At 52.1% G+C, this 14,803-nt stretch overlaps 1 protein-coding gene across 1 annotated transcript in view; it reads right to left on the reverse strand.

Annotated features, from left to right (window-relative positions):
* TMEM132D (transmembrane protein 132D) overlaps window positions 1–14,803 on the reverse strand; it is a 571,909-nt gene that overhangs the window by 401,299 nt on the left and 155,807 nt on the right. Inside the window, exon 2 of the mRNA XM_082699872.1 lies at window positions 11,211–12,099. Coding sequence (XP_082555998.1) covers window positions 11,211–12,099 — 889 coding nt within the window. The remainder of the gene's footprint in view (window positions 1–11,210; window positions 12,100–14,803) is intronic.

Here is a 14,803-nt window from a genome sequence, read left to right on the forward strand (position 1 = left end):
ATCAAAAGTATCGATGCTCCCTCTGTGGTCACTGTTCTGGTATCTTGCTGAAGGAATCTTTTCCCCGTGGGGTTTATAAAGATATAAAGCTTCCTACTTTCTTCTACATCAATTTCCTTTTATCCCCTTGGGATGCCTAATTGATCTGAAATTGATGTCTACAAATGGCATGAAACAGAGATCAGATACCTTTTCTACTCACGTGGATAAGGCCCCACATGTGGATCTCTTCATGCCGATCGATACCTACAGTTCTGTCCCACGAAGCCTTGTATTTGCACGGTGGTTCTTCTCTTTCCAGTCTTAGCCACTTTTGGCCTTTTTGTCTTCACACAGATTTCAACCCCAACCTGCCAAGCTCCCCAAGTGCTGTTCTTATTAGAACTACACTGAATCCACATATTAATCTGGGGAGAACGGACACTTCCATGCCATCATGTCTTTTTGTCTCTGAACACAATACAGCCATCTCTTCAGACCTTAGTGATGTGCATTCTGCCTAAATGATTAGTTCATTATTTCATTAGGATTGAAATTTCATAATTCAGTTACACTTCAGTATTGATTTTTTTTTAAGATTTTACCTAATTTGATAGAGAGAGATCACAAGTAGGCAGAGAGGCAGGCAGAGAGAGAGAGAGGAGGAAGCAGGCTCCCTGCTGAGCAGAGTGCCTGATGCCCGGCTTGATCCCAGGACCCTGAGATCATGACCTGAGCTGAAGGCAGAGGCTTTAACCCACTGAGCCACCCAGGCACCCCGGTATTGATTTCTTTAACAAGATTTTGTTCTGCAACATAGAATGTCTGGTGGATTGACAGATGTAGCTATTACTTCATTTAAAAAAAAAAAAAGATCTATTGGTAAAGACTTGCTTTGTTCATTCTGTGGTACTGCCAACTCTGGGGACAGTCACTATCCTCACACTAGATCATCACTCATCCTCGTGTGCATTATCTTTCCTCTGATTCTTTAATGCTTGTATTTCCCGTGGCCTTCACCAAAATGGTCTCCACGTTCTCCGCATGTGTCAGTGATTCCCCTCTTCACCCCCGTCTATCGCATTCCTTGTAACTTCCGTTTTGTGCTGCTTGGGTGCCCCATTCGTGGGTTAGATCTCTAGTCTACTTACTGTCTCTGCGTGCTTTTTTTGGTTCATATTTGAATTCTTGGCTTATTAAATTCATGTTCTTTTTAAAAGGAAAACTTCCCTACCCATGTAAGCACTCACAGAGATGTCTCTTTTTTTTCTGTTTTATGTGTTGTTCCAAAATAAATTCTCCCCCTCTCGTATGTCTGTCCTTCCTTCCTTCCTTCTTTCTTCCTTCCTGCCTGCAAGATATTTACAAAGGGGGCTGCCATCTTTGTTTTAATCCGGCCCGTGCCCAACCTGGACACTTCTGACCCAGTCCCAGCGTTCCACCTTCTTTCTTTCTTTTTTTTTAATAAGATTATTTATTTATTTATTTGACAGAGAGAGATCCCAAGTAGGCAGAGAGGCAGGCAGAGAGAGAGGGGGAAGCAGACTCCCTGCTGAGCAGAGAGACTGATTCGGGGCTCGAACCCAGGACTCTGGGATCATTACCTGAGCCGAAGGCAGAGGCTTTAGCCCACTGAGCCACCCAGGCGCCCCTCTACCTTCTTTCAAAATGTTTTCAACAGGAAGAGAGCTCAGCCAGGACGCTGATGGGCGGAGCTACGCCCTATCTTCCCTTTACACAGTTTTTCCAAACATTCCATGCCTGAGTTTGCACATCTTCCGTCTGCTTGAATAACCTTGGGCATCAGGGGATCCCTCCAGTTCATCTCTGCATATTGGATCCTTGGGTGGTGTCTTTTATCAGGACAGGCATCCTTGGGTGGCGTCTTTTATCACTGCCTACCCTTGCACTGCCCAAAACCAGAAAGGGAAAGAAATACAAGCATTGATTTTCACCCATGCACAAGGAGTTCACAGAGTAGAGAGAAAAGCATTATCTCCCCCCGCCGTGCTCTCTTTCTCTTGCCTGTGGGTCTTCCAAAGTTTCTATCTTATTTATTACATTTCCTGTTTGGCTAAATTCATTTTGCATTGCCCTGAGACCCTTCTCCCTCTGCTCCCTGCTGGGACTGACACAGAGGAGAAGCGCCGGCGACTGTGCTTCTGGTACGATGTGGAGGTAATCAGAAAAGCTATTCTGCCTCCGTAGAAAAGATCTCCTCACACTGCTGCACCTGCGGGGTCACATCGGGGATGAGACCAGAGCATTTGAAGACAGGGTGCCGGTTGGACAGCAGTGGAACATGCTCGAACACCAGCCGGACAATGGTGCTGGAGCCCCGAGCTCCGCACGAGCAGGACACCACTCTCCCAGGTCTGGAGGGCACAGCTCGGAGCCGGCGCTGTTGGGGGCCAAGGGCAAGGTCTCTCTGTAGGAAATGGAGACGGTGCACGGCTGACTGGTGGGTGCTCTGGCCTGTAAAGGGACCACGGAGAAGGACAGAAGGGTGAACTACAGGGACCTCACTTCCCACACCCGGATTCCCGCCATCAGGTCCCATCGGCCACACACATCCAGGGGCCAGGTGGAGTTCAGGTAGAACACGGGGGGAGGCAGGTGATCGGGGGGAGCCAGGAGGCTCCAGGAGAGCGGGAGATGGTGGAGAAGAAGCTGAGAGCGAGTGGCCCTCGTGCACCTGTTCTGTGTCCTCGGGCAAACGGGGCATGTTTATGGGGAATGCTTCATGACGACCACTTCCTGACAGCCCAGGCAGCCCTCTCACAGCTCTCCACCGCCGCTCAGGAAACTACAGCAGCCTTTCTAGACACGGCAACTTCATGCACCCGGAATATGAGCAGGTCTCTGCTGTGAGGTGCACCTGCTTGCTTCTGGAAGGGGCTGAGGTCGCCAGCTGGCCTGCAGCATCCGAGACAGCTTCCCTCACCGTCTGGAGCCTCAACAGGGTGGGCGTGAAGCCTGGGCCTACTGGGTCCCTCCCTGTCCATGGAGCCGCAGGTTCTGTCCCAGAAGACCAGCTGGCCTCTTCCCACGGTGGCTCCGGGCTCCAAGGACAAGTGTTCTCAAACCCACAGAGGAAGGTCAAGGCCTGCTACAGTCCAGCCTCAGACTCCCAGATCCTCATGTTGGCCCTGTTCTACCGCGAAAGCCAGGAGCTGAGGCCCAGGGCACATGCGGGGGCAGGAGCCCACATCCCCACACGAAGAGACTCAGAGACTGCGCGGCCTTGTGGAACCCATCACCCTACAGTCCCCTCGCAGAGGCCTGAGGGGGCGGGACATCTGTGGGGAGAGGTGGGGAGAGGCTCAGAGCAGGTTTCTAGAAACCTCTGCTCACTCTTTAGTGACCCCCCCCCCCAACCAGTCCTCTGTCGGTTGGTGCTGATATTTTTTTTTTTTTTTGGAACTTCGGTTTTCTCTTTTATTTTTATTTTATTTTATTTTATTTTATTTTTTTGGTGCTGATATTATTTTTGCTGGTCTGTTTAAATCACTTTGTTTTTCATACCTTCAGATTCGGGAGAAAAGATATTGACATCTGGCTTCATTCTAGCATCTCATTCCAGAATACCCACGGAGTCCGTCGCTCTCCTAAGTTATCCAAGGAAACGCTCCTGGGCAGCTCTGAGCACGCCCTTCTTTTCGTTACAAGTCACCTGAGCCTTGGGCTAACTCCTGCCCTTTTCACGGTGACCTGATGGTGCTCATTGGAGACGGGCCTCAGTCAGGTTTGCGCGCCACCTGACCCCTGAGGCATTTCTCTGCTGACAGGTTATTTACTGAATGCCTCATTGACCATACACATTCTGTTCAAGGTTCACCGTGGCCTTTGACTTCTACCCCCACGATACACAAAACTGGGGCTCTGTGAGCTCCAGTGACCTTCCCAGGGGACACAGTGACAAGGCCAGGTGCCCGGGGCCCCCGGACCCCACGCTGCACGCTCTCCACCCAGACCCCGTGCAGTCAGCCACAGGTGAACTCTGCCCAAGGACTGGAAAGTGCCTCTCCGTGTGGTGATGGCCACGTGCGCAGGGACCGGACCTGGCCACCCCATTCCACTACTGTCCCTCAGAGCCAGTGACTGGGAGGACTCAGGGGCTTGTGTCAGCACCTGCACGCCCCCTACAAACACCCCAGTTGTCACAGCTCCCTCCCTTGGTCAGGGGCCAGGCCGAGGGCTGCTCTGGGTCACCTCCCAGCCCCGAGCTCTGCCCTCAGCGAGGAGCTCCTGACTGGGGAAAACACTTGAGCGAACTCATTCCCGTAAGCGCTTTTAAAAAATGGATTTCGGAGACACTGCGGCTACCCCCCCCCCGCCCCCCAGCCTTGCACTCAGGCAGATGGGTTTTCGGATGTGTGTCTGGGGGCTGTGTGTCACCAAGGCTGTGTCCTCAGGACGTTAAGTCACGTGTCCCTGGCTCCGGGGACTCTGGCAAGGCACCGGGCCAGCAGGGAACCACTCATTCAGTTGCCCCTTCCGGAAATGGAGGTAATCATTATGCCCAATCAGAAAAGCTGTTTTGAGGATTAAACGTGTAAAAAATATCCAAATCGCCCCAAGCAGTGCTTGACACAGATTACAAGTGTGGTTACCGTGGGAATGATCAATCCTTCCCCAGTCTCACGCAGCCCCCACCCAGCCCTGCACGTCACCCCTGCAGGAGCCCCAAGGGACACACAGAGAAACAGGGTCTGAACGCGCTAGGGGACATGAAGATGCTCCCGCACAGCTCTGTGCAGGGCTGACCACACCTACCGGGGACACGGACGTCTCGGTGCAGACCTACATGAACAGACGACCTTCAGGACCAAAGCCCACCTCGGAATCCCCCTGGCCTGGGCGTGGGGTACTCCTCCCCGCCCTGGGGCGCAGCGATGTGCTGGGAGGTCGGGGCCTGGCCCCCAGGATGACCCAGCCTGAGCCGGATCACCCGCCGCGCCTTCCCGCTCACCCAGATCTACAGACCAAAGCTTGTCCGGGACATCAGAACATTCCAGCGGGTGTCGCGCTGACACAGATACAGACTGACGTCCTTTCCCTCCAGATGCTGTCAGTCTGGTTGAGAAGGAGACCACGGGTGGCCTACAATGCAGGATGATAGGACAGTGAGGGAGCCCTGTGAAGATGCAGGTCAGCCCAAGGACACAGAAGGCAGACGACAGCGGCCGGAAGTCTGCAGAGCCAAATATGACCCCAGAGAAGGCGAGACGCAAGACAAGCCTGTCTGTGGGTCCGTCCCTCAAATAACAGTAACGATTATGTCATTTAAACCCAAAAGGCTGACCCAGCAAGAAATCCCTTTCATTAAAATTGTTGTACCAGCGCCCTGGTCAAAGGAGGAACAGCAGTTCCCAAGGCCACACCCTCACCTTCTGCCAAAACCACATCCACATCTATGGATGTCCACCTGTTCCCAAGAGAACCTTCCAGAACCACAACGAAGACAGGAACTGCCATGTCCACCCAGTTCGACCCATTCTGTTTCCTCTCCCACATTTCCTGGGTGCAGCGACAAGAGACAGGCCCCAAAGGGGACTGTGGAGACCGTCCTTCCTACATCCTCCACGAGCTGCCCCACAACAGCTCCCTGCACCGAGAAAAGAGAACATGAAATGTTTCCTGGTTTCCCACGTCAACTGGGAAGAGGAAGCTGACTTTTGGTGCCCTTGAGGCTCTGTGCTTTGAGGCAGGAGGGGAAGCTGCACCTTCCAGGCAGTGAATGGCTTCTGCCTCACTGAGCATGGGTTCTAGCAGAAAGGAGAATGTAGGTTGTGGGAAATTTAAAGGATTCTCATGATCTGACCACACACAATGTCCCCTTAATTCTAAACTCTGGACGTCCCCCTGTGTGAGAGGTGAGTTCACTCTGTAAATGTTTTTTTCCCCGATGACTATAATCTAGTTCAGTGGTTTTTTAACTTGCAGGGGTATCTTCTCCTGCAGGGGATGCGTGACAATATCTGGGCACATTTTGGGGTTCGCAGCTGGGGTTTCTTTCCTACAGCATCTAGCGGGTGGGAGTGGGGGAGGCTGCAGGGGCCAGACTGATCCCCCACCAACAAAATACTGCCCAATCTGAAAATGTCAGCAGTGTGAGTGGGGGGAACCCCATCGGCTCCACTGGGTTATAACTCAAACTGTAGCACAAATATCCAGGTGCTCCTGTTGAAATAAATTTCTCCTGCAGAATTCCAAATAATGCGGGTAGATATGACAGCTCGGGGAGGTGGAGTGTCCCTCCCCACTCGGTAATTGTGAGCTTCCTTCCAAAGCAGGGAGCATGGTGCAGGGTAGACAGGGGAAGGCAGCCTCGGGGTGGGGGCCAGGGAACACTCCACACCAGCGAAAGTGAGGTTGTGGCCGTGGCATATCACAGACACGATGGGACGACCAGGGTACTTTGTCTCTCTGGTTTCCACCATCACTCATCACTACAATCCAGTCTTGAGAAAACCATGCAACAGGTACCCCCCCAACCCCGACCCCCACAAAGGGACATTCTTCCAATTTCTGAACAGTTGAGTAAAAACGGTCTGTGGGGTGGGGGTGGGGTGTCCCAAGAGACCCAATGACCACACAAATGCGATGTCCTGACTGGGATCCTGGAGCCGAGAAGGGGATGAGGGGCAGAGCCTAGGGGACCGTGAAGCAAGTCTGGTTGGCTAATTGTGACAAACGGACCACACTAATGTAACACATGACTAATGGCGGAAACCAGCCGTGAGGCATCTGGGACTGTCCTCCACCGACTCCACAACTGCCCTATAAATCAACATCTACTCTACGATCAAAAGCTCATTTAAAAGAGAGAGAACACCCTCCTTTCTCCGTCTGCCTCCGGCCCGCTGTCTACTCCACGCAACTCTGCGAATGTCCACTGGACGACAACGGGAGGCAAGTCCCAGGGACAGACGTCACAGAGCTCGCTGGGGTTTGAGGACACCTGGCTGCACCTCCTTCCCAATGGGTTCCTCGTGAAGGAAGCACCTGCGCCCGTGGGATGTGCTCTTAGAGCCACAGGCAGCCCCTCCCCCACCGCCTGCAGAGACAGCAGGTAGACAGGTAGCCAGCGGGAGCCTCCCCAGAGTCCCTGCACCTGCTGTGAGAATGAGAAATGCAGACAAAGGAGTTTACAGCCGGGGGTGGAACAGATGCTTGCAGTAGGCTGTTCTGTCCACCATCTCTCAAACACCAAGCCCTGAGTCCCCGTCTCTTATTAATCCTTGAGACCATATATATACCATATATATGACCATATGTACCCTGCAAGCTCTTTATTTATTTATTTGTTTGTTTATTTATTTATTTTCTCGTAAATAAGTTGGACTGGAATTGATGGCCAGCAATGAAGATCACTGGCTTTACCAGGGCATACTTTACCTGAAACAGACTAAGAAAAGGACCCGATTCTAGGTCAGGGCAGGTTCAAAGCTGCAGGCTTCAAGGGAGTGAAAGTCAGGCCACTCTCAAGCTACCACATTAAGTCCTAACAAGCTCAGAATCCTGCAAAGTGGGCATCGTGAACCACCAGTGAAGATCTTTCGAGCCTGACCCAACCCAGGCCGGGTTCTTCCCTCATCAAATACTCTTACCGTCTTCTCCTGCTGCTGCCATCCTAACTCTCATCTTCCCAAGAACATTGCCTCAGTAATGTCTTCTTCGGAGACAGCCATGTGACCCCGTGCTGGACACACTGTCCTCCACATGCCCCCGAGCACTTAGGGTTAAACAGCAAAGACCTGAGTCACATATATGCATTCGTTCCTAATAACCACGGGTCCACTCACTCATTCCTTCATTCAACAAATTTGAGAAGGTTTCTGACTTTGAGAAAAGCCCCTGTTCTTCGGTGTTACAGACCTTTCCACCAGCACTTCCTGCATTTTTCACAACTAAGCTCATGCTATGCAAATATTTGGTTCCAGCCCCGCACTCAGATCTGATGGCCAGGACCCCTTTCGAACCGATGTTCTGTGGGGAAAAGGAACAGAAGAAATGGGGGGTGGTGAGAGAGAGCCCGCCTTCTTTTCTTCCTCCAGACACACAATCAGGTGATTAGAGACCTAGGCTGCTTCTGAAATTGGCTCTCTCTGGGGGGTAGAAACGGGACAGAACCGGAGGTGAGAACATGAAGAAAGGGCCTGAGTGCCGTGGGATGCTTCAGTTGTTCACTTGAAGAAAAACATTTTCTGAAATTAAAAGGGATCTTTAGATGTCTAAGGAATGAAAGCATCTGCTTTTCTTCTTTTGTGGAGGTTTGCTTGGGAAGACAGCAGCTGCAGGAGGGACAGGAGTCCTAAGACGACAAACAGGCCCACCCAGCTTCTCGGCTTCTCGGCTGTTAACACGCACACCTGTGCACGCACACACCCGGACACATGTGCATACTCACGCACACACTCACACAGATGCACACACCCATCCCTGCACACACCGATGCACACATACGCACACACTTGCCTGCACACGCGCCACAGATGCACACATTCATGCGCACGCATGTGGACACTCCCACCTACACAGACATGCACACATTTGCCTGCACACACATGCACATATGCACACACTGCACACACACCGTATATGCACACACCCATCCACCCACACATGCACATGTGCACACCCGCCTGCACCCACACACACAGATACTGTTTTAAACTACCCTCATTGATGATTTGCAGGACAAAACTGGATTCCTAGAACCGAAGGCCTGTGCAGGAGCCACGGTGTCACCCTCAGGTCGCAGGCACAGGAACAGCTGGTGCAGTTACTGACTGTCTTCTAGGAGGCAACTGTTACCAGCAAAGAGCTCAAATGTCAGCTGCTGTAGGTGCTGGGGGTGGGGAGAGCTCCCTCCTGTTGGTGGCACTCTAGTCCCCTCCCGTCCCTGGTCGTCCTTAAGTGACTGTGCATGTCCCGCTGACACGTGACCTATAAGACATCAGCCCACCCCTGACCACGTTAGCAGGTCAACACAGAATGTCCAGAAACAAAAATCACGCACTCAGAGAAAAGCACGTAAGGATACGTGGCTGGAGCGTGCAGGGTTATTAGGACCAGATGCAGACGGAGCAGAGCCGGACCCAGTCTAAGACCCAGTTTGGAAACTATGCTAAATTAGTGTGAAATGGACTTCATTAAAAAAGATACAGTGTTTTATTATTTTCTAATTAGGAGAATTCAAACTTGATGCTAAGAGCATGACAAGACCCACGTTCACCTCCAGCCGTTGTCACAAACCCCTAGGACTCGCTCGTCATGAAAGTATTTCAAGTTTGCAACCAGGGACAGAAAGTGTCCCACCTCACCGGGGTCAACACACATTCATGAGCGATCAACTTCACGATTACCTGCACTTAGAAACTGGATCTTTTCTTTACAAATTTCTAACTGGCCAACTCTGAAACAAGTACACTTTCCCCATGCATTCAAAATTCTCAAACCCTTGATGTCTAGGTGTAGGGCGATCACATCTAGGAGTTTCAAAATGTGTTTGTTTCTGCGCTTGCAAAGGTCTGGACTCCTTAGATGACATGGCTCAGCAAAGCACATTTCTACTGGCTTTGTGGCCTCTTGCCAATGATGGAGCCATCCTCAGGACTCCACTGCCCACGTTTTAACGTGCGATGGGTAGTCATCAGGAGCAAAGCCTTCTGGGAAGTTTAATGGGACACATACGACTGCCTCCCTAAAAGACTGGAAACAGATACTATCTCCCGCAGATTTGGGGGTTTGCCCCTGGGTCCAGGAATTCAACAACCAGCCGCCGGCAAGCATACAGGATGGCAGAGGGTCGAAATCAGGCAAGAACAAAGCTCTCCTTATTCCAAACCTTTGGTTTCTATGAGCAAAACAGTTCCCTCCATAAGCAACCATTGCCACAAAGAACATTGTATAAGACCGTCAATCCTGGAAAAGCAGAGCACAAAGCCAGCAAACCGTGCAGAGTGTGGGAGCAGCTGAATCCCGGGCTGACTCCAGCGGACAGAAGGAGAGCTAATGAGGCCTCAGCCCTGCCAATGTGTTTCTGTGGCCTAAATCCCCGGGGGTCAGTTCCCTGATGCACCATCAGCCCAAGCCAAAGGTCTGTACCTGCCAAGAATCAGCCACATCCAATCATTAGATTAATGTGGTGCATGGGTTTCTGTATCTTTAGTTAAGATTAAAAGGTCACAATCAGCAAAGCGTAAATGTGCAAGGTACAAGCGAAAGAAAGGTTCCTTTTTTGAAACTCCCCCACCTCTTAACAAAAACAAAGAGAAAGGAGAATAAAGAAAAAGCAGATCTGAAGCTCACAGGGAGAAGGTTGAGAGAACTGACCCACGGGGCGTGAACTTTAAACCCCACACAGAAACTGTGTGTCACGGACAGAAACCTCCTGTCTTCTGGGGTCATTGCAGGTGTTGTATGTGGCACGTGAGATCAAGTTTCCGTGTTGGGTAACAATGTCGTCAAGACGCTTTTAGGAAGACCCAATCACACAGATGCCCAGGGACCTGTGCAGCAAAGCTGTCTTGTGTTTCAAACAAACAGAAAACGGTGTCATGAAAATCCCATCAAGCCAAAGCGAAGAGCTGCTCTCACGTATTCCCAGCATGATAATGAACCCATCTTTTCCCCCAAAGTGCACAGTGCTCCTCTTAAATGTCTCGTCTTTGGTATTTTCTTATGTAAGCTACTCAACAAACGCTACAGTAGATGCTTCACACATTATGCTCTTTTATATTTTGAACACTGAGCTCTATTTCCGGAGAGAAACAAACTAAGGGAGTTCGATACCGTATCATACTTAGAACTCACAGGCTGGGAATAGATCTGAGTTGGCAGAACTACCCTCTCTCCTTCAGACAACTGTCGGAATCCCATTTGCCAACGCGACTGTGAGCTCTTGGACTCCCGGAGGCGCAAAGGGCCCGGCGGGACCCCCCGCATTCCTCAGACTTCCGATGAGACCCCAGGCTCAGGTGGGGGGTGCAGATTCGCGTCCCCCGAGCTGCTCCGGGAGGGTCTGGCTCATCCTGGACATCAGAGCGTCTTTACCACCAAACCGCCAGCCCACTGGGTCAGAGCAAAGCTTTCTCTCCACCCCACCCTGACAAGGGGGTTTAGGAAATTCAGAAGGTGTCCCACTTCTGGGGGTGTGAACGTGGCTCTTGGGGCCGGAGAGTGGGGGGCTGGAGGCGTGGGGACAGGTGCTCCAGGGGACTCACCTGAGCGTGAAGCGATCAGCACTGCAGTTTCGGGACACGGCCACGGGGAAGGTGAGTACGTCGCCCCGCCTGGCCGTGTGCGCTGAGTACAGGATGGCCACGTTGCTGTCCAGACGCAGCTCCCTCAGCGCCGGCCGGCTGCCTGTCTGGTAGAGGAAGACACTCCCGATCCTCTGCAGGTGGGGCACGGCCTCGTCCAGCCCGTCCTTCCCCGGCCGGACGGCATTGCCCCTCCGGATGTCGCCGTCCGCGCAGTCCCCGCGGGCGTCCCCCGGCTGCACGGAGTAGTAGAGCTCCACGGGGCTCCCCTCGGGCGGCCCGGGTGCCTTCTTCCTCCCGGCCACCACGCTGGGGGGCCCGAACCAGGCGGCCAGCAGCTCCAGCTCGGCCACGCACAGCCCCAGGGCCCCCTGCAGCCGGCAGCCGGCCCGCACCTCCCGGGTCTCGCGGAAGGCGAACAGGCGCAGGCACGGCAGCCTCTCGCCGGGGCTCGGGGCCGCCCAGTCCCGGCCCAGCAGGTGGAACAGCACCTGCACCTTGGGCCGGCTCAGGTACACCTTGTCCCGCAGGATGTGCGCCTTCAGCTTCCAGTTGAGGGAAAACTTGTTGGTGAATCCGAAGGGGCTGGAGGGCAGCATCAGGTCCTGGGGCACCACCTGCTCGATGGAGAAGGGCCCGTAGCTGGCGTTCAGCACGGGCAGCCGCTTGGCCTTGTAAATCAGGAAGGACTCCACGCGGGACTGCAGGCTGGAGTTGCGCATGATGTCCTGGTTGGCCTCCTTGAGGAAGAAGGACACGTCGGCGTTGTTGATGTGGTAGGTCACGGGGAGGTAGGTGGGCAGCAAGGAGAACCTCTGGACGCTCTCCAGGGCGCCGCGGCTCTCGGTCACTGTCGGGAGGGATCGGAGCGCAGGTGTTAGGAACCCAGGCCTGTGCTAAACGAACCATACTCCCCCGTCTTCCTACCCCTTGTCACCCAATGCCATCTTCGTCCCAGCCCTGCCACTGTCTCCAAATCTTCTTACGCAATCGACTCACCCGATCGTAAGTATGTTGCTTTTACGGTGGGGCACTGCCTACGACGTGCTCTCTTTTTGCTAAAAGGAGCGATCACCCAGGATTAGGGAAGACCTCAGAGCACACCAGCGTCAACAGAGAAGGCTGTCCCTGTTAACACCACCAGACGGACCGAGACCAGGACCAGAAAGAACTTTCACAGCAAGGGCGCGGATGCTCCGTCCACACCCCACCCGACGCTCCCTGTTCCACGCTCCATCTGGGACACACACTCCATGTAAGGACACTCCAGCCACCAGGGAACAGTAAGACTTGGGGAGAAGGTGAATGAAGATGGGCGTTCACAATCACCTGAGTCACACACGCCCCTCAGGGTTCAGCTGAGACGCAAAGCCCAGAAGCAGGTGCTGGAAGGACCGTCCGGGAGGCGACCTGACCGTGTCCCGTCGGGCCCCAGTGTGTCAGGCGTGCACCCCACGTCCCCGGGAGACATGCCTTTTTCATTACACCCGTATCCTCCCTGAAAGCTGTTTTGATCCCAGAGCACAAAAGGTAGTCTTTTTTTTTCTCCTTACTGAACATATCCCTCCATCAGAGGGGGAGGGGAGAAAAACGAAACTGCTATTTTTACAGTATGCCTTATTTTCTGTAAGAAAAACACAGACGTAGAAATTACACAATGCAAGAACCAATTTAACGGGTTTTAGAAATGGAAATTATTTGCTTTGGGAACACTGACTTTCTAGGCACAGTTCCACCAGCCACACAAAGCCCGGCTCATTAGTAGCCCTGTGATTCTCTCTGGTTATTCTGCAGCGAAAGCAACAGGGGCCCTGACCTGCATTGTGCTGACCAGCTTCAAAGGCCCCCGGGAACACCTGTTCTGAGGCTTAAAGCCCACTTGAGTCCAGACCCCAGCAGTGGCTGTCCCAGAGTGCAGGAGAGAGTGAGAACTCCTCCCGTGCACGGCTTTGCTGCATTCGCTCCCAGGTGACAGGCCAGGGAGCCTGTCTATCCCCCCTGAACCCTCTTCCTATCCCCCCATGGCTGCCGTGCAGCCTGAGGGCCCCACCAGGGCATAGAGGCCCCATCCAGCTGCGACACGGCAGGGCGTGACTCACCAGGTTAGGGTCCAGGCCAACCCTAACTGAGTCCTTCCCAAAGGAAGCAGCCAAGGTCTATGCTGTCCTGAACCACTGGAAACTGTAGAGGAGTGAGCCATTTGGGCTGACCCCTGCAGTGATTCCATGCGGTTTAACCTAACAAACAGGAATTTCTTTCCCCAAAATCAAAACATCAAAGGTATAACCAGATACCAGATAACAGGATGATGTTTTTGAAACTTCCTGGAAATCACTCCGGATCCGTGTTTCCTACACTCCCGTACTTGGCGGTGTGAGTTTTCGTGGAAGCAAAGAACGGGGTGGGTTTTCTGCTAATGTTCTGCACCTTATGCTTCACGGTTTCCCTGGGTGCCCCTCCACCCTGCCACTCCACGGGGGGCCTTATGAAGTCACTTCTCCAGAATGCTTCCCGGGACTGGTCCTGGGTCCTTTGCTCCACGTTTTCGAAGTCCCTAGCAGAGCGCCTGGAAAATACCAGGTCCTGAATAAATATTTGATACATGCATGAACGGATGCATCGACAAAGGAATTATGACATTAATATGACAAAGAGCGGATTATATTATTAAAGCAGGATTTGGGATGCTGTGTTCTCTCCGCCATCTGTCTATAATTAGAATCCTCGACCCCATCAAGAGCTCCACGTAACTGCAGCTTCTCCACACAACGAGAACACTAAGAAGACCAACATCAATGATACTGTGTCTCCTGATTCTTAAAAATACACCTGGGCGTGGCTCAGAACAACTGCCTCGAGCCATCTCACACCGGCTTCTCCTTCATTCCAGAAAGTGCCAAGACCAAACTGTGAAGTTGTAAATCGTTCACGATCCACACTAGACACTAAGACCATGAGAAATCTCCCATTCAACACTGGACCCCTACTCCTTAAGGACACCAATCTTAATTGTGTAAGTAATTACATATGCCAAGGACAATGACCCTGGGTCTTCTGATTTTATTTGGGAAAGGAATAGGGGATCACTGCAAACATCCTTGGAAGGGAAGTCATTTCTAAGCTTTCTTGCACAGATGGCCCATTTGTCTTTTTCCTGGTATCTGACCTCAATGTTTATTGCCCTTTTAAGGGCACCAAATTGACCCAAAACTCAGGGTATTTACTTATACTTCCTTTATTCTTTTTTTTTTTTAAACAAAACTGCAAAAGTCATGCCAATTCTGTTCCACAATGCATAGAACGGACTAAGAAGTAAAACTCATTACCCTTGAATCCCCAACAGGGGCGGCTCTTATAACCTACAAACACCAATTCTACATAAACATGAGGAAGATGTCAGATAACCAGTAAATCTCAATTAATAGCCCATTAGGAAAAAAATTACATTTGATTTCGAGGCCATGGCCTTAAACACCAATCTGAAGGAAAGCGGTATGTTCGCATCTTAGAGCAATTCAGTGGTGTTGGAAAGATTTTATATTAATTTTAGCGTT

This window comes from Mustela nivalis (genome assembly GCF_964662115.1).
Source record: "Mustela nivalis genome assembly, chromosome: 14".
Lineage (NCBI taxonomy): Eukaryota > Metazoa > Chordata > Mammalia > Carnivora > Mustelidae > Mustela > Mustela nivalis.